Source organism: Lutzomyia longipalpis, chromosome 1, assembly GCF_024334085.1.
Source record: "Lutzomyia longipalpis isolate SR_M1_2022 chromosome 1, ASM2433408v1".
In the NCBI taxonomy this organism is placed as follows: domain Eukaryota; kingdom Metazoa; phylum Arthropoda; class Insecta; order Diptera; family Psychodidae; genus Lutzomyia; species Lutzomyia longipalpis.
In genome coordinates, this window is record NC_074707.1 from 28,577,469 (window position 1) to 28,600,297 (window position 22,829).

General features: G+C 36.3%; 4 protein-coding genes across 8 annotated transcripts in view; 1 reads left to right on the forward strand and 3 right to left on the reverse strand.

Moving 5' to 3' along the window:
- Positions 1-22,829, reverse strand: part of LOC129797635 (cytochrome P450 6A1-like) — a 690,618-nt gene that overhangs the window by 46,536 nt on the left and 621,253 nt on the right. The gene's annotated exons all lie outside the window — the stretch shown is intronic.
- The window catches only part of LOC129797630 (cytochrome P450 6a9-like), a 667,408-nt gene that overhangs the window by 46,536 nt on the left and 598,043 nt on the right, over positions 1-22,829 (reverse strand). The window lies entirely within an intron of this gene.
- LOC129797548 (orexin/Hypocretin receptor type 1-like) overlaps positions 1-22,829 on the reverse strand; it is a 73,049-nt gene that overhangs the window by 5,999 nt on the left and 44,221 nt on the right. For all 3 annotated transcript variants that reach the window (XM_055840257.1, XM_055840256.1, XM_055840255.1), the window contains exons 4-8: positions 11,907-12,054; positions 11,667-11,805; positions 9,837-9,952; positions 9,622-9,763; positions 9,287-9,399 (exon numbers count right to left, since the gene is read on the reverse strand). In XM_055840257.1, the coding sequence (XP_055696232.1) occupies positions 9,287-9,399; positions 9,622-9,763; positions 9,837-9,952; positions 11,667-11,805; positions 11,907-12,054 (658 nt within the window). The remainder of the gene's footprint in view (positions 1-9,286; positions 9,400-9,621; positions 9,764-9,836; positions 9,953-11,666; positions 11,806-11,906; positions 12,055-22,829) is intronic.
- On the forward strand, positions 16,167-21,757 carry LOC129797535 (uncharacterized). Its single transcript, XM_055840235.1, has 5 exons — positions 16,167-16,787; positions 19,639-20,205; positions 20,480-20,690; positions 20,759-21,097; positions 21,230-21,757. The coding sequence occupies exons 1-5, from the start codon at positions 16,554-16,556 to the stop codon at positions 21,649-21,651; spliced, it is 1,773 nt and encodes a 590-aa protein (XP_055696210.1). The 5' UTR covers positions 16,167-16,553; the 3' UTR covers positions 21,652-21,757.

The window sequence follows — 22,829 nt, forward strand, 5'->3', positions numbered from 1 at the left end:
GATAAATCCTCCACAAAGGCACTGGGAATGATGTGGAATACATTTACTGATGTTTTCGCATTCGAATTCTCTCCTCGAATTCTTGACGCAACAAAGAGAAATATACTTTCTCTAATTTCAAGCCTTTTCGATCCCCTAGGTCTTGTAGGGCCAGTGATTATTGAAGGGAAGATTCTTCTTCAGCATCTCTGGAAATTAAAGGTTGATTGGGATGATCCACTTCCTACTGAAATTCTTCCAAAATGGCTATCCTTTGTTGATGGTCTAAAGCAAATCCATAAGATATCAATCCCCAGATGGGCATCTGATATTGCATTCCCTCAAGATGAAGAATTGCATGTCTTCACAGATAGCAGTTCAATTGCATACGGTGCTGCTGTGTATTACGTAACAATTGACCAAGACGGGAGACGTACCTCACGGCTACTGATTGCCAAATCCAAGGTAGCTCCTGTTGATCCCCGTACAATCCCCAAGTTGGAATTGTCTGCTGCATATACTGGTGCAGAATTGCTCAAATACGTCCGATCAATCTACACAAACGTGACAAAATACTACTGCTGGACTGACTCTACGATTGTGCTTAACCAATTGTACTCTACGAAAGAGAAGCATGATGTATTCGTCGGTCATAAAATTTCAGACATTCAAGAGATCACAGAAGTCTCAGCTTGGAGACATGTGAGAAGCGAATTAAATCCAGCGGATATCATTTCCCGCGGATGCACGCCTGAAGAACTTTCAAGTTCACCCCTCTGGTGGACTGGCCCTCATTTTCTCACTTTGCCTCAATCAGATTGGCCAATCTCATTTGAACTAAAACAACCTGATGCTGAAGAGATTGACCATCAAACTCTCATTACTAACACAACCCCTCCTATCCCTAATGAGAACCCTGATCCAACAATGCATAGCATTTTGCTCCAAAATTCCTCAGACTTCTCTGAAATGGTCCGTGTAGTGGGGTTTGCCCGTCGGTTCCTTTACCATAAATCTTTCCATGGTCCACTATCAGTGGACGAATTATCCTCCGCTGAGAAGTCTCTCATGGGGTGGGAGCAACGGCGAGGGTTTGGAAAGGCAATAGAGTCTCTCCAACGTGGCAAATTCTACACGGCAAAGGAATTCAGTCATCTCAAATCTCTACGTCCTTTTGTCGATGAGGATGGTCTTCTACGAGTGCAAGGTCGTCTCTCAAATTCATCCGAAAGCTATTCTACGAAACATCCCCTACTACTCCCAAAGGGTGATCTAGCATACTGGATTGCTAAAGCTGAACATCTACGCCTCCTACATGCGGGACCTCAACTTCTTTTGGCAAATTTGCGTCAGAAATATTGGCCGATAGCGGGAGGACAATTGGTGCGCACTGTAACCAGTCGATGTGTCAGATGTTCACGAGTGAACCCAAAAATGCAACAACAATTGATGGCTGATCTACCAAATTATCGTGTACCTGACGATCCCACTCCATTTGCCTCAACTGCAATCGATTATGCAGGCCCGATCCTCATTAAATATGGAACTCGGCGCACAAAAACACTCACCAAGGCTTATATCTGCATCTTTACTTGCCTCGCTACAAAAGCAGTACATTGTGAGGTCGTCAGCAACCTTACCACTGATGCGTTTATCGCAACATTGCGCCGATTCACTGCACGCAGATCCACACCAAGTGACATCTTCTCAGATAATGCAACGAACTTTGTGGGAGCAGCTCGAGATCTATGCTCATTTTTCGAGGACCAAAAGACTCAACATGAGATCATCGATGCAGCAGCTCAATTCAGCATTCGTTGGCATTTTGCACCACCAAGATCGCCTCATCATAATGGTCTTTGTGAGGCTGCTGTTAAATCCTTTAAACATCACCTAAAACGAGTTGTACGTGATCATACTCTCACCTTTGAGGAACTATGCACTGTGACTGCACAGATTGAAGGAATCCTCAACAGCAGACCAATTACACCACTCTCAACTGATCCTTCGGAATCCATTGCATTGACCCCAGGACATTTCCTTATGAAAGAATCACTTAAGGACCTACCATCAATGAATCTTCTTGATCTTCCACTCAATCAACTCGACCGTTGGCAACTCATTCAGAGAATCGTTCAAGAGTTTGCCAAACGCTGGAAGCTTGAATATTTGACAACATTGCAGAAGAGAACGAAGTGGCAACAAGAAATTGAAAATCTTCGCATTGGTGACATAGTGATTGTATGTGAAGAAAATGCACCTACATTCAAATGGCCTCTTGGTCGTATCACTGAGATTTATCCTGGCAAAGATGGAAAGGCCAGAGTTGTGCTTGTGCAAACTCCCAAAGGAAGCTACAAACGCTCGATCGCAAAGCTATCAAAGCTTCCTGTAGAAGGATTAACACCTTCTGATTAGTAAATTGACATGGAGTCAATTGGGTGGGAGAATGTTGAAGAAATTTTGAAGTGAAAATTATTATTCTAAAATCAAGTGTGTGCTGAATTAGTGCAAATTGTTTTTTTCACCAGTCGAATTAATTCGTTAGAAGAATAAAGAGCTCTCGCGAGTGTTGAAAGAAAATTTAAATTAAAAACTAATCAAACATTAAATATATCGAACAATAATTAAAAACCAATCTAGTGAATTAGTGAAAAGTGCGATATTGCATAAATTGGTGAGTCTCCTATTTAAATACACAATACTTGGTATGCCACGATTGTGGTATACCAACTAATTCACCTACATTGTCTGTCAATCATAAAACACCCTCGTTATTTATTGTACAAAAGAAGCATGAAAAGGAATTTAATATTTGCTCAGCATAAAATAGATATAAAAATGTTTTAAAACCCTGGGATTATTTAGTAACGTAATCCGGAATTTAGCGTTAAATAAAACTCATGAAAATGTGGGGATATTTCCCGCCCAAAATTCTCGGGATTACCATGGAGAGCTATAAAAGTGGATGTTTTATTGTGCCTGGAGAATCGCATAGAATTCACGCACTATCTCTATTCTCTGAGGTCAAGAGCCCCAAAATGTCCTCGATGGGTTTCAATAAAAAAAAGAAGCCGAATTCCCCTTCTCACATATATAGCATCAGATGGTCCACAAAAGGTTCTCTTGGGGGGAAGATGGTGAAGAGTCAAAAATCTCTCTCACTCGGATTAACCCTTTAACGTTTTTTGGGTCATGCCCTGACCCAAAACGAAAATGATTTTTTAGAGATACTTCTAGTTAATATTTTTGGATGCTTTCTTCGCCAGTATAAAGCTAAAGGATCAACCTTTCAAGACATATTTTTTTGATTCGTCCAATAAATTCCTTTATAGTCGATTTTTTGCACCAAACTTGGGAAAAATTGGTCGATTTTCATCACTTTGAAAATCAGTCTTTTTTTTCTATTTTATAATTTTCCGATAGTCTAAATCGACTTGAATCTTATAAATAGACTAAATAACAAGAAAAAATTGCTTTATGGGAACCTTGAAAGTCGAACCAATTTTCCAAAACGCTTTTCCAAACTTTTTGGGTCAGCATATGACCCAATGGACGGGAAGGGATACAAAGCGCGGAATTTTTGACAACTCATTTCCCATACATAAACAGTGCGGTGAAGTGGCTGGATGAGCCAGGATTTTCAGTGATTTGAGTGATTTCCTGGCCAGAATCTCTGGCCAGGATGTGTTCTTATGGAGGGATGGGTATCCTCCTTTAGTGTTGTGTTAAGTTTAATGCAATTTTGTGGTAAATAAGTGATAAATTTAACGCAAAACCGTGACAAGGTGCGTGTTTATAGTGTGGAGGAGTGGCTGAATGAGCCCCGAATTTCAGTGATTTGACCGATTTCCTGGCCAGAATCTCTGGCTGGGATGTGCTGTGATGGAGGAATAGGTATTCTCCTTTACTATTCTGTTAAGTTTTGTTCAAATATGTGGTAAATAAGTGGTAAATTAACCACAAAACCGTGGCAAGGTGTGTGATTAGAGGAACCTTTACCTGGGATGACACTGAAAATCCTGACCAAACTACTTCTGGTCGGTCTGAATCTCATTGTAGTTCATCCCAGGGTGCTTCCGAGGCGTCTTGGGGGTAACATTACCGGCCACGGACACAGAGTGCTTCTTAATTGTGAATATCAAAAATCCGTGTTTTGTATCCCTTGCGGTCCATTGGGTCATATGCTGACCCAAAGGTTTTCCGGCAAATCCGTAAGTTGGAAAAATTTTTTTTCGACTAAAATCTGTATAATTACGCTCAATGAGTTGGAAAACAGCAAAATTTCCAAAATCGGCCCAGCAGTTTAGGCGCGGACCTTAAAGGGTTAAATACACGTGCTTCACCGGAAATCATACATTGAGGATAATCCTCTCGTGGGAATCTATCAAAAAGTATGTAAATAGAGTCCTTTTTTGTTACTTCGCTAATACGAGGGTTCAAATTAAATCAAAATCTCCGAGGATGGCGTCTCATTCATCATTGTTGCTGCTCCAAGAACAATATTAGTTGGTGTTCCACTTCGTGGCCAACACCAAGTATTGTAATCGTCGGAAAAACCGACCACCTCAGATCGGGCTCAAACTTGGTATGAGCACGTTTTAGACATCCCACATTACGAAAATGGTGGTGGAAAATTTTTGATCCGGCCGGCCTGCCGGCCTGCCGGTAGTCCAAACTTTGCTTTATAACTTAAGAACGGTAGGAGATAGAGACTTTCGGTTTGAAGTTTTCTATAGAAATGTGAGTGTAAAATTTCATTTTTTCGCATTTTCAAAATCCAAGATGGCCGCCATCCGCCATTTTGAACTACCGTCTACCACTTCCCTTACAGCTAGAGGTCTGAAATTTTAGTATGTTGTAGAGCTCAGTGAGACGTTTTCATCGACAATTCATACTTGAAAATCGGTCAAGCGGTTTAGCAAATATGGCGGCTTAAAGCAAAAAGTGTTTTTTCGATATAACTCGAGAACGGCTTGACCGATTTTGATCATCTTGGTATCAAATGAAAGGTTTCAAGAAGCCCTACAACTGCCTAGAACATTCCAAGTTCCAAAAACACCCGCAAGAGGCGCTAAAATCAAAAACAAAAATTGCCTAACTTTAAGGGGCAATATCTCCGAATCCCCATTAGGCAAATCTTTTAAATTTTGATATGTTGTAGCCTGATTCAATATCTTTCATCAGTCCAAAAATGAAGAAATTCTATGTCGCCGTTTAGAAGATATCGCAGTTTGAAAAATTCTTGAATTTGAAAAGTTCTAAAAGTCATATCTCCTGAACTGCTTGTCCGATTTTGTTCAACTTGGTATCAAATTAAAGGTTTTGCAAAACTCTACAACTTTCTAGAACATCAGAAACCTCTAGAACTATTCTTTCAGGATAAAAAAATGCCAAAAACTGTTTTGGTGAAACAAAAATCCGCCATTTTGTGTTCTAGAGGTGACCTTGAAATGTATCGAAACATATGTCAGATTATAGCTTATTTCAATACCTTTCCATAACTAGTCAAGAAATTTCTGTAGGTCTTATAGAACCAGAGATATAACCATTTTTATCCATCAAATTGCCGAATTTTACAAAAAAAAATCACCTTTGCCTACACATACTGCTCACAAATAGTATTGCAAAGCATAAACAAACTTCTATACGTTGTGGGACACCAACTCTTATAACTGGACGCGTTATGATTGACTTCAATGTGATTTTGCGTTAAAGGCAGAGCCTTTTTTGTGAATGGCACGTGGCACATTTTAAACATCCTGAAGCTCTATCCTCACTTTTATATTCACTTATACATCCAATTCTGTCACATTTATACCCAAACTCTCGGCATGGAAGACCCCATTTTGGGCCCTCACACCACCTCTGCAAAAGCTCTGTACCAACCGAATTTCATCGAAGGGATTCCTCCCCAATCCACTAGGATAGGTTCTGCTATTTCCCTTTTTGTCTCTTGCGCATCGTAATTTGACGGAAACAAGATTTTGGTTTATTCGTTTTCAAGTTTTATACTTCTATCCCCATCATCGAGGGGATGTTAAAGAGAATTGGGTAGTTGGGGTTTTACAAAAGGAAAGATGAAAGCCACCAGAGGCCTCAGAACATTCTCTTGCTTCTATCCACATGTAACATACTTACAAAATCGATATGATTTTGTGAAAAAAGAGAGGAATTAAATGAAGAGGAAAGATAAACTTAAATAAGGAAAGATTCTTTTGAGGAAATGACGAAATATTTGAATCAAATTCAGTGAATTTACTGACTGTATTGAAGGATATGTTTTCTTGTGAAAGTTTTGTGTGAATGTTATTCGATATTCGCGAGATTCTTAAAGAGTTTTTTTTTCTGTTTAATAAGTCTAACAAATATGGGTTTTTTTGGTATCTTAAGGAAAATTTTAGTAACAGGTTTTTGCTTTTATTCTCTTTGCAATAAAACAGAAGTGCTAAAGTAACTACCAGGCGTCCCCATCTTGAGGTTTTTTGTAATTTGGAGAAACTCTGAGAAGATTTATTTTTAAAGAATATATGGCCTAATTGAAGCTCTCCGAAGCTCAGAAAAGAATTAAGGTTACCCCAGATAAAGTCACCGACTGATGGCTTTACTGTGAACCCCTTCTTCAAATACCCACCAGTCTTAAAGAATATACTGGGTGTTCAAAAATAAGCGCAAAAATTTTTTTTGGAATATCTTTTTTTGTGTTTGAGATACAGGAAATCCCATTGTAGATTTGTTTTCAGGAGACAAAAGGTAATTGTCCTGGTGTATTTTCAAAATGGCCGCCATCTTTTTTTTCAAAATGGCGTTTTTCAGCCTCATATTTAGTATTGCTTAGGAGGTTTTTTCTCACCCAATCGATTAATAATCCATTAAAACACATTTTTTGAGTCAGAGGTGGTGAAAGAAACTGGCGGCCATCTTGGAAAATGTCAAAAAATGCTCAAAATCGATTTTCTGCGATATTTTCGCTTTCAGGGTAGCTAGAGAGCTGGAATTTGGATATGTTACACAGAATATCATTCTTAATAGGATGATAGTCTTAGACTCACTAGTAGCCATTTTGAATTTTCTTGATTTCTCAATATCTTCACTTCTAGAGCACCTAGAAAGATCAAATTTGGATATGTTGCTCAAGTTAACATTTCCTATCGATTAGTGCAACTTTCGTAACACTTTTATGATTTTATTTTAATATTTTCAGAGAATGAAAAGATAATGAAATCAAAGCACCTTTTGTTTTAAAAAAATCGCCGATTGGTGGTAGCAAAGTTAGACTAATCGATAGGAAATGTTAACTTGAGCAACATATCCAAATTTGATCTTTCTAGGTGCTCTAGAAGTGAAGATATTGAGAAATCAAGAAAATTCAAAATGGCTACTAGTGAGTCTAAGACTATCATCCTATTAAGAATGATATTCTGTGTAACATATCCAAATTCCAGCTCTCTAGCTACCCTGAAAGCGAAAATATCGCAGAAAATCGATTTTGAGCATTTTTTGACATTTTCCAAGATGGCCGCCAGTTTCTTTCACCACCTCTGACTCAAAAAATGTGTTTTAATGGATTATTAATCGATTGGGTGAGAAAAAACCTTCTAAGCAATACTAAATATGAGGCTGAAAAACGCCATTTTGAAAAAAAAGATGGCGGCCATTTTGAAAATACACCAGGACAATTACCTTTTGTCTCCTGAAAACAAATCTACCATGGGATTTCCTGTATCTCAAACACAAAAAAAGATATTCCAAAAAAAAGTTTTGCGCTTATTTTTGAACACCCAGTACTATTTCCCTCCTAAAAAATTGGTGCAATTGTTGCGTTTTAGTCACAAAATTTCAAGAATTCGTAGGGGAGACCGGGGCTAATAAAGTCACTTAAGGGTTTGGAAAAAGCTTAAAATATCATATTTCCTAGCTAGATAAAACAAAATGACCTGAGAAAGAGTTATACATTTCGCTTTATCTGTTTGGGAAATATGATATTTTGAGCTTTTTCTAAACCCCTAAGTGACTTTTTTAACTCCGGTCTCCCCTACTGAAATTCCAACGATTTCAAGGATTTATTGGCCGTTAATTTATATTCGTTTAATTAACGGATTTTTCATTTACAAAAAATCACATTTTTCATCACTTTCATGAATCTTTTCTTCTCCACAACATCTTAACTAAACTCTTTTATAGCATCTCAGGCGCTACTGAGTGTGTTAACGTTCACTTCTCGTCTTCCTCAAATCACAGAGAAGACCATTTATTTTATTCTCCAGTAAATCCTTCCGTTTCCTCATTTCCTGTACAATACATTGGCCAGAAGGGTGTTTCGCAAATTATTTATGTTTCAATTAATTTCAAATACAATCGCCTTTTATACATAATACACTATGCCATCCGTGCCATCAATTTTATGCGTTTGCGCGCCCCTTTTTGGACTTTGTTGACGAGAAAGGGAATCTCAGCTCATAAATCTGCCCCTAAAAAGTGTGTCAATTGCTGGTGATGTGAAATCATTTGAATAACATCTTTCTCTCAATAAATGGCCCGAATGAATAGGATGGTAAAATTTTATCGGTTAAAGGAAATTTGCCTCCGGTTTTTATCTCATGACTGGAGGTCTCCTTAAAATGGACAAAGCAATGATGATTGTGCAATTTGTCCATTGACCTTTGAAAGAAAATATCATATTACGCAGGAGGATGATATGATATTCAGAATCTAACAGAGAAGGAGTATCCCTTTTCGCAGGATATATATCATTATGGAACATTTACTGGCTCCAATTTCAATTTTTCTTTTCATATTGAATAAAATGTTTTGCAATTCAGGATTTTCCTATGAAATATATGGATTAAATGTCCATTAAATTGAATGAAATAACAGAAATTTGAGAAGGAATCTTCACACCCAAGAATGGATGTTGAAAGTGAATCAAAAGGACTTTATATACAATGATCTCGCTAAATAGCCGTAGGATTCATTCATGTCGACGCATTAAATTTGTCTTTCACAATATTGACAACATTTAAATATTTACCACCCCAAGTTAAATTGGGAAAAGGTAATTTAATGTTTTCTTGTTGATTGAGGGTTAAGATGTGTTTACTGACCCATTTGATGAGCGTCTCACCATCTTTCTCTTCTTCCAATCATTTCTTATCACTTCTTAGCACATTGAAGGAGTTTTTCTTTTAGCAAAGTTCTCGTAAAATTTCAAAATTATTTCAAATCATAAAGTTTGCCGGGGAATCCACCAAAAGAATTTTATATATTCAAATGAAGTAAGTAAATTGGCTGTGTAAATTGAACTTACCACTCATAAAATTGTAAATGACGGGATTTACAGCGCTGTTTGCGTAGCACAGCCAATGGGAGAAAAGAGAGAGGATCGAGATGACTTCACTTTGGCCAATATCTATGGTATATCTGTTTGAAATGAAAATTGAGAAAATGTTTAACTTTGTGGCTTTTTGCAACTTTCAAGCCTTTTGTTTGAATGCCCTTTTGTGGAAAATTGTTTAAAATTAAATTATTAATTTCACACAAGACGGAGTCTCATGATTCTGACATTTCATTCTGAATAGAACCAATTTCCAAGTATACCCAAATCCATTGAAATGAGGAAATATATAAACAATTTTAACACACCTCAGAACATTGAGAACGTTGACGGGGAAATAGCAGCAGGCAAACATCACAACAACAGCCACAAGCATCTTAGCGGCCTTCCTTCTCATCCTCAGCTGCCCCATCGTTCCCGAATTGGCGGGAAATGCTGAATTTCTCAAGTCTGCAAAAGTGAAAAACATTCTTAGCTTCAGAAGCTTTTGGGCGCAATGAAAAGTCCTGATCAAAGGACTCACATCCACAATTGTATTGCTGATGATGCCTCGACTCTCGATGGCCGGGTATTGTGTCGGATTTCCACAGAACACGAACAATTTGGAAGTAGGCAATTGTCATTATCAGGAGCGGCAAACTGTGAAGACGCAAAAAAATTATGCGAAAATGTGGAAGAAAAAGGATAAGCGAGAAAGTCCTCTCCTTCATAAATTAACTTTTATCGAGCTTTTGCTTTGATGAAAATATTACGCCATGCTTTTTTTCTTCTTTGCAAAACACGCCACCCGCAGAGACTTTCTCAAAAAACATCTCTATTCAATTAAATGCCAAAAATGAGTAAGGTTTAAGGGGGTGCTAAAAAAAGCACAATTGACCTCTCTTATTTCAATGACCTTTTACCGAGAAAATTCAACGGAATAGGGGAGAGCGGGGCTAATAAAGTCACTTAAGGGTTTAGAAAAAGCCTAAAATATCATATTTCTTAGCTAGATAGAACAAAATGATCTGAGAGAGAGTTTTAGGACAAGAAATATCCTAAAGAATTGAGCTATACATTTCGTTTTATCTATTCTGGAAATATGATATTTTTAGCTTTTTCTAAACTCTTAAGTGACTTTTTTAACCCCGGTCTCCCCTATACTATTTTCCATAATATTTTCTTGGGAAGAAAACAACAGGATACATAATTGAAAATTAGTTTAAAACTCATGTGGAGAATATTATTCGTACAGTAGGGTCTCACAGAGCAGCCCTGAATCTTACGGTTCGAAAAGGGCATTACACTGTTTATGGTCTACATCAGGGGCCTGACAGAAACTTAATTATCATTGAAAGACACTGATATCAGAAAATTGCTTGAATTTTTAAAAATTCTGGCACTGAATATGGAATTTAATATTCTATCAATTGAAACCTTTTGAAGGATGTCTCACGAAGATTGCACTAAAATTAATTTAGGATATTGTCAGCGTCCTGGTATAAATATTTTAGCTGTGTTTCTTTCAGACACAGCTTTTTTTTAAGCTTGTGCATAAATTAATTTTTTTAACCGTTTTTTTAATACAAAAACTTATCCCTCGATTGATTCCGTGGGGTTAATTAAATGAAAATAATTTTTTGACGTTAATCAGAAATGAAGGATTTTATTCAGAAATTTGTACATTTGTTTTCAGAAAGGAAATCAAAAAAATGGTGGATCAGCTCACTCTCTTATTCAAGACAATCAATTTCTGCCTAATTTTGAATTATTTTATCATTTTGTATTTGTAGAGCTTGGGCTATTCTGTAGTACCCCACTTTAAATGAATTTTCTTCTAGTTATCAGAATGTAATTCCGAGAATGAAGCAAAATTTTGTGATTGTTTTGCATTTTCACCAAATGTGCGGGAAATTTATGAATTTAATTATGCTGTGGATGCTACTAATTGAAACATTATTTTGGGGTGTGTTTGTTAGTGGGATTTACAATTAAGCAAATAATATGTGTTGGAGTTAATGCAACACTGCACTAAAATAATATTCATTTAGTGGTAGATGGATACTTCACATTTAGTTCTATTCATTTTAATGTGTTTAAGCAACTTATCAGCATAATTAATTAAATTGAGGTACTAGCTGCTAAAATAAATTTATAAATTCATATGTTACACCATGTATTGCATTATTTATTTGAGCATAATAGCATTAAGTCGGCATTACTGGAAAATTGTTCTACCGTAATAACTTTCCCAAAGAACTTTCCCTAAAAACTCCAAAAGTTCAAACGTGTGTAACTTTCTCACCTTAAATTATATAGTTTTGGAAATCAAATAAAAATTTGCATAGAGCTTTTGATGTTCTAGAATACTCACGTGTAGAGCATTACAAAACGAGCTATGTGGAAATTCTTTTCCGTCTCCAGGTCCCACTGGGCGACACATTGCGTAAAGAGGGTGATCCCAAATCGCAATTGCTTATGCTGCGTGGTCAGCGTGAGGAATTCCGGAATGTCTGGAGAATCACAACAAAGACAGAGAGATTAATCGTGCTGAAATGCTAAAGAATGAGGATGGTGGTGGACCAAAGCAAAAGCAATTTGGTCTGCAAATTACCCGAAATCAGTGCTACGAGCCAGATAAAGGCGATTGATCCGATGGCTCGTTCATTTGTTGACACATACCGAAGTGGAAAACAAATTGCATACCATCGGTCGATTGAGATGAAGGTGAGTGTTAGCACCGAAACTGTCACGGAAACGGTCTGCAAAGAAAGAGATAAAGTTAAAATGTACTGGTAAGCTGACCAAGCTTACGGGAGCTGTGTTTCTTTCAGTGTTCCAATTTTGTGAGAGCAAACTAGAACGCGAATTAATTTAAATACGCGCAAAGTCGGGAAAAGTTGAAAAGTCATACCCTAAGAAATGTTTGGAAGGCCATATCTCGAGAACGGATCCATAGATTTTCATAAATTTTTTTTTGTTTGAAAGGTCTTGAAGTCAGCTATAACATATCGAAAAATGAAAAAAATTTATGTCGCCATTTTCGAAAAATTCGAGTTCGAAATTTTCGAAAACTTTATTTTTGATTGTAGCGCCTCTTGCGGTCATTTCTCGAAGTTGCAATGTTCTAGACATTTGTAGGGTTTCTCGAAACCTTTCATTTGCGCTTGAGTTGATCAAGATCGGACTTATAGAACCCGAGATATGACATGCCAACTTTAGAAGGCTATATCTCGAGAACGGATCCATAGATTTTCTTCATTTTTGGCATGAAGCTAGATAATATGGTCAGCTACAACATATCAAAAAATGAAGAAAATTTATGTCGCCGTTTTCGAGATATTCATCGAAAACTCATCGAAAATTTTGTTTTTGATTTTTGGCCCCCTAGCGGTCACTTTTGAAACTTCGGATGTTCTAGAGAGTTGTAGGGTTTATTGAGAGCTTTCATTTGACCCCGGGTTGATCAAAATCGGTCAAGCCGTTTTCGAGTTATGGTCGATTTTCGATGAAAAACTGTGGCGGCCATATTGACTAAACGGCTTGACCGATTTTCGAAAATAAGGCATCGTTGGAAAGGTCTTGATGGCCCCTACAACATATAAAAATTTCAGATTTTTAGCTATAATAGCGGCTGAGATATAGCGAAAACAAAATTTTGAGGTTATTCAAAATGGCGGACGGGGGGGTGGGGGGTAAAATTTGACGTCATAATCGGACGTCTTCCAGTCGACTTTTAAACTTTGCCGTTTACCGCAAGTCTCTATCTATTACCGTTCTCTTGCAATTTAACGTTGTACTACGGACGGCCGGACGGCCGGACGGACGGCCGGCCGGAAAAAAATTTTTTTTGGCGCATACGTTTTTTGGAATGTGGGGACCCTAATTCGTGCTCATCCCAAGTTTGAGCCCGATCTGACGACTTTCGATTTTGCTCGGTACACAAAAGCTGTGTCTGAAAGAAACACAGCTAAAAAATTATTCATTTGCGGAAGGGATTATTTTGAGAATAAAACCAAGAATCTTTAATGTTCCAAAATGCCCTTTCATAAAAAAAAAATTAATGTGTAATCTCTTAAAAATTCCAAGTATATGTATATCTAAATTATTATTTTTTTATTTTAAAATTTTATACACACATAAATTAACCCTTTCGCGTCCATGTGAAACATTGAAACATGCGCTCTTCTTATCACGATATTTATTCTGTGGATGCTTTGAGAGGACGTTTCTCAGTTAAAACGTCTTCTTTGGCCTTTTTCGCGTGAATTTGATGCATTTGTAACAGTGATGGCAATGTAAACACAGAATAAATACGGCAACCCCAATTTCAACGCCATCTGTTGAGAGCTTTTAAAAAAATATATCTAGGCGAAAGTCGCGTGAATGTCGCGCGAAAATCAATATATTTTCTTAAAGAAAGTCGCAAGATTTCTAGGGAAAGTCGCCAGAAATCCTGGGTTTATAAGGCGATTGTCGCGTGATTTTCGGACTGAAAGTCGCGCGAATATCGCGTGAAATATACCGAATTATTTCTCCTTTGAAATCATTATCAGAGTTGGAGGAGGTGGAAAATATGTTGGTATCGGAGCACGCAGAGGAAGTCCAGGACGCAATCCAGAAAAAAGTCGCTTTACATCAGCCACTATGGCTAGAATCCCTTCTGGATGAACATCTTATTGTACAATTCAGCGTCAACGACATCGTGGGAAAGAAGCCCCTCCTGAAGCTGGGCATAGTGAACTATGCCCAAAGGCTTCAGGGGGCACCCCACGATCCCTTTTCTCACATCAAATTAAACTCTGCAGGGATAGATTGACGAAGAGAAGGGTAAGTAAATTGTAGGAATAATTCTATAATAATTAGTAATTAATAAACCTGTTTTAAATATTTTTAGAAGCGCAGAGAGCAACTACAGGATTCCCAGGATCCCCTAGACGCAGGGAGTCATTCTGAATAAAAGCATACTTGAGGAAATTTAGTATTACCTAACTTTTTCTACGAGACATTATGTATATGAAACATGAAAATGAAATACATATGAAAATGAAATAAATATTTTTTTTGCAAAATTAATATTTTCTTACTGTAGATATATTTATTTAATATTTATTAGATATATTTTTTTAAAAGCTCTCAACAGATGGCGCTGAAATTGGGGTTGCCGTATTTATTCTGTGTTTACATTGCCATCACTGATAACTTGGAAAAACAATTAAATTCAACGAAAAAAATGAAAAATTCAGTGTATGACCTGTAGGGGAACCTGGGGTAATTCGGTGAATTTTTGGGAGACAATTTTTCCTGAGTTCCGTGGAAATATTTGAGATTTCTCATGACAACTATCTTATAGGAAATTTTCCGGGCTACAACTTTGTCTCAGACGATTTTTCTCTATCTCAACGGGAAAATGCTTTTTCAGGCCATTTTCCAAACCCTTCCACATTTACCTGTTCCAAAAATCCTGGGGTAAAATGGTGAATGATTTTCAAATGCGTTTTTCTTTGATAATCCATGTCTAAGAGGTTACTGATTTGCTTTGGGATAAACTTACCTGTTTGGATTGAGAGATTTCACTCCGTATCGTAATGATTATTCACTTTTTAGTTCTATAAAATTGATAAAACACAAATTTTGTGGAAAAGCACCTCCATTTGTTTGTTTTCTACAACTTCCCGTCAGATCCGGTCAAATCTGTGTGCAACAAAAACCCAGCTGATAAGGAATTCAATACTCGTAGCTAATTTGGTAGCAAAATCAATATGATAATTTATTTAACAAGGAGAAATTTTTTAAGAAAATTAGGAAAAAAACATTATTTTGAGTTAATTAATTATTTATATTACCTAATCTACCTAATACATATTATCTGTGAAGAATTGAATGGAATAAAAACATTGATTTTGTAGGGCGAAAATTTTGGACGATTATTCCATTACGCGTCAATAGTAAAATAGATTGTAGAGAGAGAAAACACTATATGAGTGGAAGGAGGCAAATTTTTCACCATTTTACCCCAAAAAATATTCACCGTCTTGCCCCAAGTGCTACTTTTTAATGAAAACTTTATAATAGAAAACTCGGAAAATTTTTGGGAAAAATCAGAATAGGTTTGTGTTCAGCAATAATTGCTTTATTGAAAAAATGCATTTTCATAATATATTACACAGAATAAGATGGTAAGAATTGAAATATGGTAAGGTGGTAAAAGTAACTTTAGACATCGGAAAATTATTTTCCTCAAAAAAATCCAAAGTATTCGTTCTACATGACTAAAGCTTTCTGGGATTATTAAGAGGTGTAAGAAGCACCTGTTAACTGAATACGAATGATTAGGACAAAATATTTCATGAGATATTGAATTTAATTTTTTTCCCGATTCACCATTTTACCCCAATTACCCCTATTACCCAATAGACACGAAAAAGTTAAAATTTTGCGGAAATGTTTGAGAAAAAATTAAATTATAAACATATTTTCATAGCACTCATTCGCCCCTTTGAGCCTTCACGTACATTTTATTCACTCGGAACCTTCAGTATTCGTTGAATGAACACATTCAGCAACTTTACCAACGATGTAAACTTCGGGTATATTCGTTGATTTTATAAAGTTTGTCTTTCAATTCAACACATTCACTGCCAGACTGTATTGATCGATTACACTGCGAAAAATCAGACGAGTAAGCGCATTGCTTCTCTACCGATGCCTTGCTACTTGCTATCTATGTAGTGTGTGAGGTGTTGAGTGAGAGAGAAATCAGTCTCAATGTCGAGTAATAAACTTAACAGTGTACGCTATGCACACGGACATATACATATAGTCGTACAGCTCAACAGTGTCTGATGGTAAAGTTTGAAATATTTTTATGCGGTTGTATGCTCCACTCATGCTCGGTACGGCGTCGTAATATCACGACTGGCTTCTGTTGCTTTCGCCTTAGCTGTGCCGAAGTCCCAGTTCGTGTGTGACGTTTGTCGTGCAAGTTTGTTTGAGCTAAATGAGAATTCTGATTGTTGAAAGAAAATAATTTGTCATTGATTTCACAAAGAATTACATAATTTTACCACGTTTAATCAGCATTTAGTGCCAATTGAATTTGTTGTATCAACAATTGCGGGGGTGTAATTGCGCAGTTGGTGTGTGTTGAATTGCAAAAGTAAATCTGCGGTCGGGGGTACAATAAATTGATTTTCCATCGCGCTTGTGTGTTGACTTTACACATTTTTTGTGCTTCACTGGCAGACGGTGGTGGTTGAAAATGGTTGATTCGATGGAGTACAATGCAAAGAAATATCCCATCATACATTTGTATGAAGAATGGGAGTTGTCGCCCAACATAATAAAGACTCTGATTACGTGTGGCATCACAAATAAAGCCATTTTGCGACAAATGCATCAGCACGACCTCAATGATATCTTCCCGAAGAGGAGTCAAATTGGGGATAAAATATTCTTCAGGTGCAAGCTGCAGGCATGGCGTGAGGAGTACAGGGTGAGCTATACCAACATATTTATGGATTTTGTTGTATATTTTATTTTATTTTTGTTCACATTGTTGTACCCTAATATAAAAGAAGTCCTTAAAAATTTTAAAATTTTATATTTTCTTTTAATAATATACTTAATGGTAGGTATAAGAAATTACATATTTCACTATACAAAGCGCTTTGATAAAGAGAAAAAAAACATTTACGAATATTTTTAAAAATGTCTTTGATTATAATTTAGAAAATAAATCATAACTTATTTTATATTTTCCAAAGTTTAATTTTTGTAGTACAGGGTGGTCAGGAACATAGAGCATGATTTTAACCGCGAATAACTTTTGATTCGATTGAGATATCTGAAAACTTCTACTACCGAGAGGTGCGTTAACTCAAAAAGTCTTTTTTGCTTTTTATTCCAAGTCGATATCTTAAAAATTCTAACCGCTAGAGCAAAAAATGTAAAAAAAGCTTTTTCTCCATTACAATTATACTGCTTTTCATGTCAAATAAACGCTAAATTGCCCATGATGGCAATATCTGCTTTTACTCAAAAATATTCTTAGAATGCTTGAATATTTGGTCGAATAAAGTCGGGAAAGGCCTTATTAATTCAAATTTAGTCAAATATTCAATTGTTTAATGATCTTTGAGTTATTTTAATGGGTTTTGAGAAACTCAACAGACATGAAATCCAGTATAACTTTTCTAAGAATTATTAGGTATAATTTAAGGTTTTTTGAATTTTTTTTAATTATAAACGTTTTTAAAGTTTTTTAATATTTATGAAATTATTAAAATGTTTGTTTTTTTGTTGGGGCATCCAATCAGACAAAACGTTTAAAAATTGGAAAAAGACAGGGGGTAGACAAAGGGGCTAATTCTGGCAAAAATATTTTCTTTTCTTTTCTTACAATTCGTGAGTTATAAGGTTTTTTGGCATTCTCACAAAAAAAACACAAAAAAGATCTAAAAAGTTTCACACTTCAACTTTTAGAACACGTCGCGAGAAACATTTTTGCTATAATAGAAAAGAAAAGGTTTTGGTATTCCGGCCGAATTTTTTCTTATAACTTGTAAGAAAATCTTACAAAATCATGTGTTTTATAAGGACCTGCCGAGGTGCTTTTTCAATCTTTTTGTGAATTTTGTGACCACCAAAGCATGATTCCTTATCATCATAGGCAACAATTGACTACTTTGACGGATACTTTACATGAATATGAGTGTTTGGAATTGTTTTGGGTTGTTTTTTAACAAAAACTTTTGTGAAATATGTGGAAAAAGTCTGACCATTTTTTTTTGGGAATTATGCCAACGAATGTCAATACTTTCCAGAGACTTGGCCTTGAGGAAGATAATTAGATTATGCCTTCACGCAGGCTGCACTGAAAGATATTTCTGTATAGTGTAGATTAAAAAGCAAAAAGTTAGAGTACGAAAAGCCTATTTATTTAAGAATATTAGATTCCCGACTTCATGCCTTTATGGCCATTCTGTAAAGCTCTGTTCTTTCACAAATGCTTCCAGCATCCCAGGATGGGATTCTGCTTATTAAATAAACATTTCATGCTGCCTGGGACTTGTCCGGGTATCTCTTCCCGGAATTTGTGGATGCTACAGAATGTCCAAAAGTTCCGGATGATTCAATTTTGCCCATCACAATCTAGATAAAAAAAACTCTTTATCATGTAAAATGCAAAAATACTTTAATAGGGTTAAATTTTTACCAAAAATCCCGAATAATCCATTGTGTTTTGTTGATAAATTCACTTAACTTTAACCTCATTTTATTTGTTTACATTAACTTTTTTCACTTCGTCTATTTTCGGCATTTTCAGTTTCACTTCGTTTTTCAACGTTAACAGCGACATCTGTTTTCGACTTCCAGTTTCGGAGGTCTGTTACTATAAAATAATGAAAAAAAAAATTTTGCTGGAACAGCAAACCTTACAAAATCCCTTGTAAGACGAAATAAATAGAAAATAAACGTCCCTTTTCAATAAATTTCCTGTAATAAAGTTCGATCCGAATTAATTTTATTTATTTTCTCAATGTCAAACGTCACAAATAGCGACATCTAGTTACGTTTTGGTGTTTTGAGGGGAATGTTCTAAAAAGGTGCTATAAAAGATTTTTTTTGCTGGAATACCAAATCTTACAAAATCCCTTGTAAGACGAAATAGATAGAAAAGAAAATATTTTTGTGAGAATAAGCTCCAAAGACTCTATTTCCATAGGAATTCACTGCTCACTCGCTGAGACACCCAGGAAAATGCTTCAATCTGAAAAAATCCACCACCACTGGATAGATAATTTAATATTCTATCGATTGATAGCTTTTGAGGGGTGTCTCACGAAGATTAATGCACTAAAACTGATTTTAAAAATTTTGAGGCACTTTTTGGAAATAAAGTGACGTCATTTTCTTCCTTTAATTTCTCTGCAAACCGTCGGCCATTATTTGCTGTGTTCGGGTAAAAAAGGACTTTGTCTACCCCCTGGAAAAAGATATTTATAAAGTTTTCTGAATGCCAAAGTTTAATTTTCTTTCATTACTTTTACGACTTTTGTTCTAATCTACAAGTCATAAAGGGAATCATCAGCTAATTCAGATCATTCAGATTGTGTGATATCGCCTCAAATGAATTAATGAAACAAGTCTTTAAATCTTTGGACAAAATCCTTATTGCCGCCCAAAAGAAAAGCAAAATCTTCAACAAGAAGGTCTTTATGATGAAGAAAAGACATTGAGTGACTTTTCCAGAGAGCTACTCACATATCAATCTTTGCGCAATTTAATGAATGTTTATCAGTAGCCACCAATCTCATTTTATCGTTTTGTGTTTTCCCTTCCAGCACCCACCCTTGATTTGTTGTGACACGAATAAAGCAAAAACATTGGACAAGATGGATGTTGACATGGATGACCTCTCCATCTCACCCATTTCGTCGAGATCCTCTTCGCCAGAAGCGAGTTCATCGCTCCCAAAGGCAATTGCAATGCCACTCTTGGCACCACTTTCAATGCCTACCCCACGCCAAGAGGCCCCAAATCCACCACCGCACGTACAACCACTTCCCTTCCTCAATCCACTGGACATGAAACCCAAAATGCTATCCCAAATGATGTCAGCCATGGAGGCAACAAAAAAGACCACAATTGGTACACCGAGTGTGGACTTTACAGATTTTTCTCGTAACTTTGAGGACAATTTTGATTTGGAGACGGAACTCAAGAAGTCCTTTCAGGGACAGAAGATTCTTGAGAATTATCGCAAATATAAAATTCTCGGAAAATCAGATCAGAACAATCTCACGCGTGTTGTTGCTAATTTCCACTTGATGACCAAAATGCCACTTTCCGCACAAATCTACATGTTCTACGCAGCAAAGATTCAGGAACTCTTCCCAACGGAGAATAAGGTAAAGTCTTTCAATTTTCCTAACGCCATGTTGCTGAAGAAGCAAAATAAGATTGTATTTTATAATGAAAAAGAAATGCAGAGTTAGACAGCACTTTGGCAAGCATTCGTGATGCTCTCAATTTGTTAAATATTACCATGGAAAAGGAATTTGGCCACGTTCTTTTAAGAGAAAAAACTTTTCTGGCACAATTTAAGATTTTTCAATTATTTAATCAAGAATAAATTTCGTTCCTTCTAAGATTTTTTTTAAATATTATAATTGAATTATTCAGGAGACCTATTACATTCCGGCAAACTACAAACAACGTCGTGCACCGAGAGGAAAGCTCTACGATCGCTTTTGCAACATGAAACGCCAATCAAAAAACGATGATGATGTATTTGTCCCAACAATTCGTTCATACGGCAGCTATCAAGCTCAAACACCGAGTCAGAGCAATACAACTTCGCAATCCATGAAATTCCCTTTAGAATACACTGATGGTAATAAGAATAAGAAAGTTTGGAAAGCCTTTAGAATTCTTTACAAAAACTTCTTTAAATATTTGCAGAAGACTATGAAGCCATCAAGGAATGGCTGTTCCACACAACAGAGCCGTGGGAGGACATTGTTGGGGAATGGAAGAAGTCCTCTCCGTATCGTCTTAATGATATTCGTGATGATTCCGACCCATCAAAGAGCATTGAGAAATGGCCACGATATAGAGATCCTCAGGGCTTTGAATTGATTGATGTGGATTTTTCTGTGATGTATCCGGATAAATCCGTTGAGATGCTCATAAATTTTGATCAGTTTGCTGAGAAAATTCAACCAATCTACAGGTCAGAGATTAAAGATAAATGGAGTGCCAAACATTTAGACTGTCTCGATAATTTTGAGATAAATAAAGGTAAGAAATTTTTCAATTTTTATGATTAAAAATTAGGAGAAAATATATTTAAAAAAAATTTTGATATTACGCTACAAAAATCACTGAAAAAATCAAATTTTCCTCCCATTAAAACAATTTTTCACTCCACAGATACAAAAGACTGCATTACAACACTCCTAATGCATGCAGTGATGCACCCACCAGTCCTTCCTGGACGCATTAAGCTTTCCATCACAGATGCGCAGCGTGATTTTGTGCTACATATCTGTAACATAATGGATTTGGACAATGAGAGGGATAAATGGGATCCATCGGAACCCAAGATTATCGTCGTTGGGCCAAAATTGGAGAATCTTCAGGAATTCTATGTGGATTACGATGGGATCCTTTATCAGCTTCCTACATTTATCAAATGCTTGGATACCGTCATGAAGCTCTGCTTTGTCTTCAACATAAACTACCCCATCCGAAGCAAGTACATTTGGACATTCTTTCAGTTGTACTTTTTCAAAATTGAATCACCCGACTGCCATCCAAAAATTGCCAATCTTCTGGGAAAGATGACAAAGTAGGAATTAAATTTTACTTCAAAAATAGTAAGAAATCATAAGAAGTAAGATTACCTAACTAAAGAATTAATCTTCTAGTGAAATAAATCAAAATCTATCTGACACTAAAGTCTTCTTTTTTTTATACTTAAGCAGACTTTTCTGACATTTTAATAAATTTGTAAAAGCTCTGCAAGAGTAAAAGAGCTTGCGGTGAGCTTTTTTATTGTGAAGGAGATCTACAATAAAATATCACGCCAGACAAAATGAGGGGAAAATTACAAATTGAAATGTCGTATGAATGGAAAATTCTCGGATGCTTTTTCTGTTGGAAAATAAAAAGAGAGAAAGTCCAGAAAACACCCAACCGCCCATTCTGTCGCCACTCGTCCATTATTCTGTGATTGATTCTCCCTCGTTAATTTGCGTCATTCACTGCTCCTTTTGCCCTCATCGCGTCACATTTTTTTTTGCATTGAAACCATTCAGTGTGCCCATCAATTCCCACCCATCACTTTGCCACTTCCGGGTCAGCGTGTGGCATTCACAAGAGCCTCTTGGACAATTCAATTACACCCCGAATTACACGGCCTAATTCATAATTTAATTCATAGCAGAATTTCATAATATTTGATATGGATCGTATGTAGCTGATGAATTTGGTCAGCAGTGGGCGCTCGTATGCTTTTTTTCCCTGTTTGATGGACGTAAGATTTATGATATAGGCGACAATAAATGTTGCTGATTCATGTGACAGGAAATTAGTCCTGGTGTTCACCATTTATTGCCTATTTCCAAAGACATTGGACGCTTATTTCCATAGGGATGGGATGTTTTTGACACCTTGTGATTATTCTTTACAAAATTAGGTAATCAATTTAAATTCAACTTGTAATCTGCAGGTATGGTTAATTACAAAAAGAGTTGGAAAAAATGAGTTATGAGGCAAAATTATTTCAATATTTTTACTAACTATTGTACATACCGTACAGTATACATAGTTAGTAAAAATATTGAAATAATTTTTTCAACGCATTTTCTTACGTTCGAAATAGTCCCTGAAAAAAAAAAGTCCAATGAAATATATAGCATTACATGCTTTAGTTCTCCCACAAATGTAGGGGGAAATGGGGCAAAATGTTAGAAAGTCAAGACAACACATCTCCAATATCTCAGTAAATATTATTTCGTAATTGTTCTAA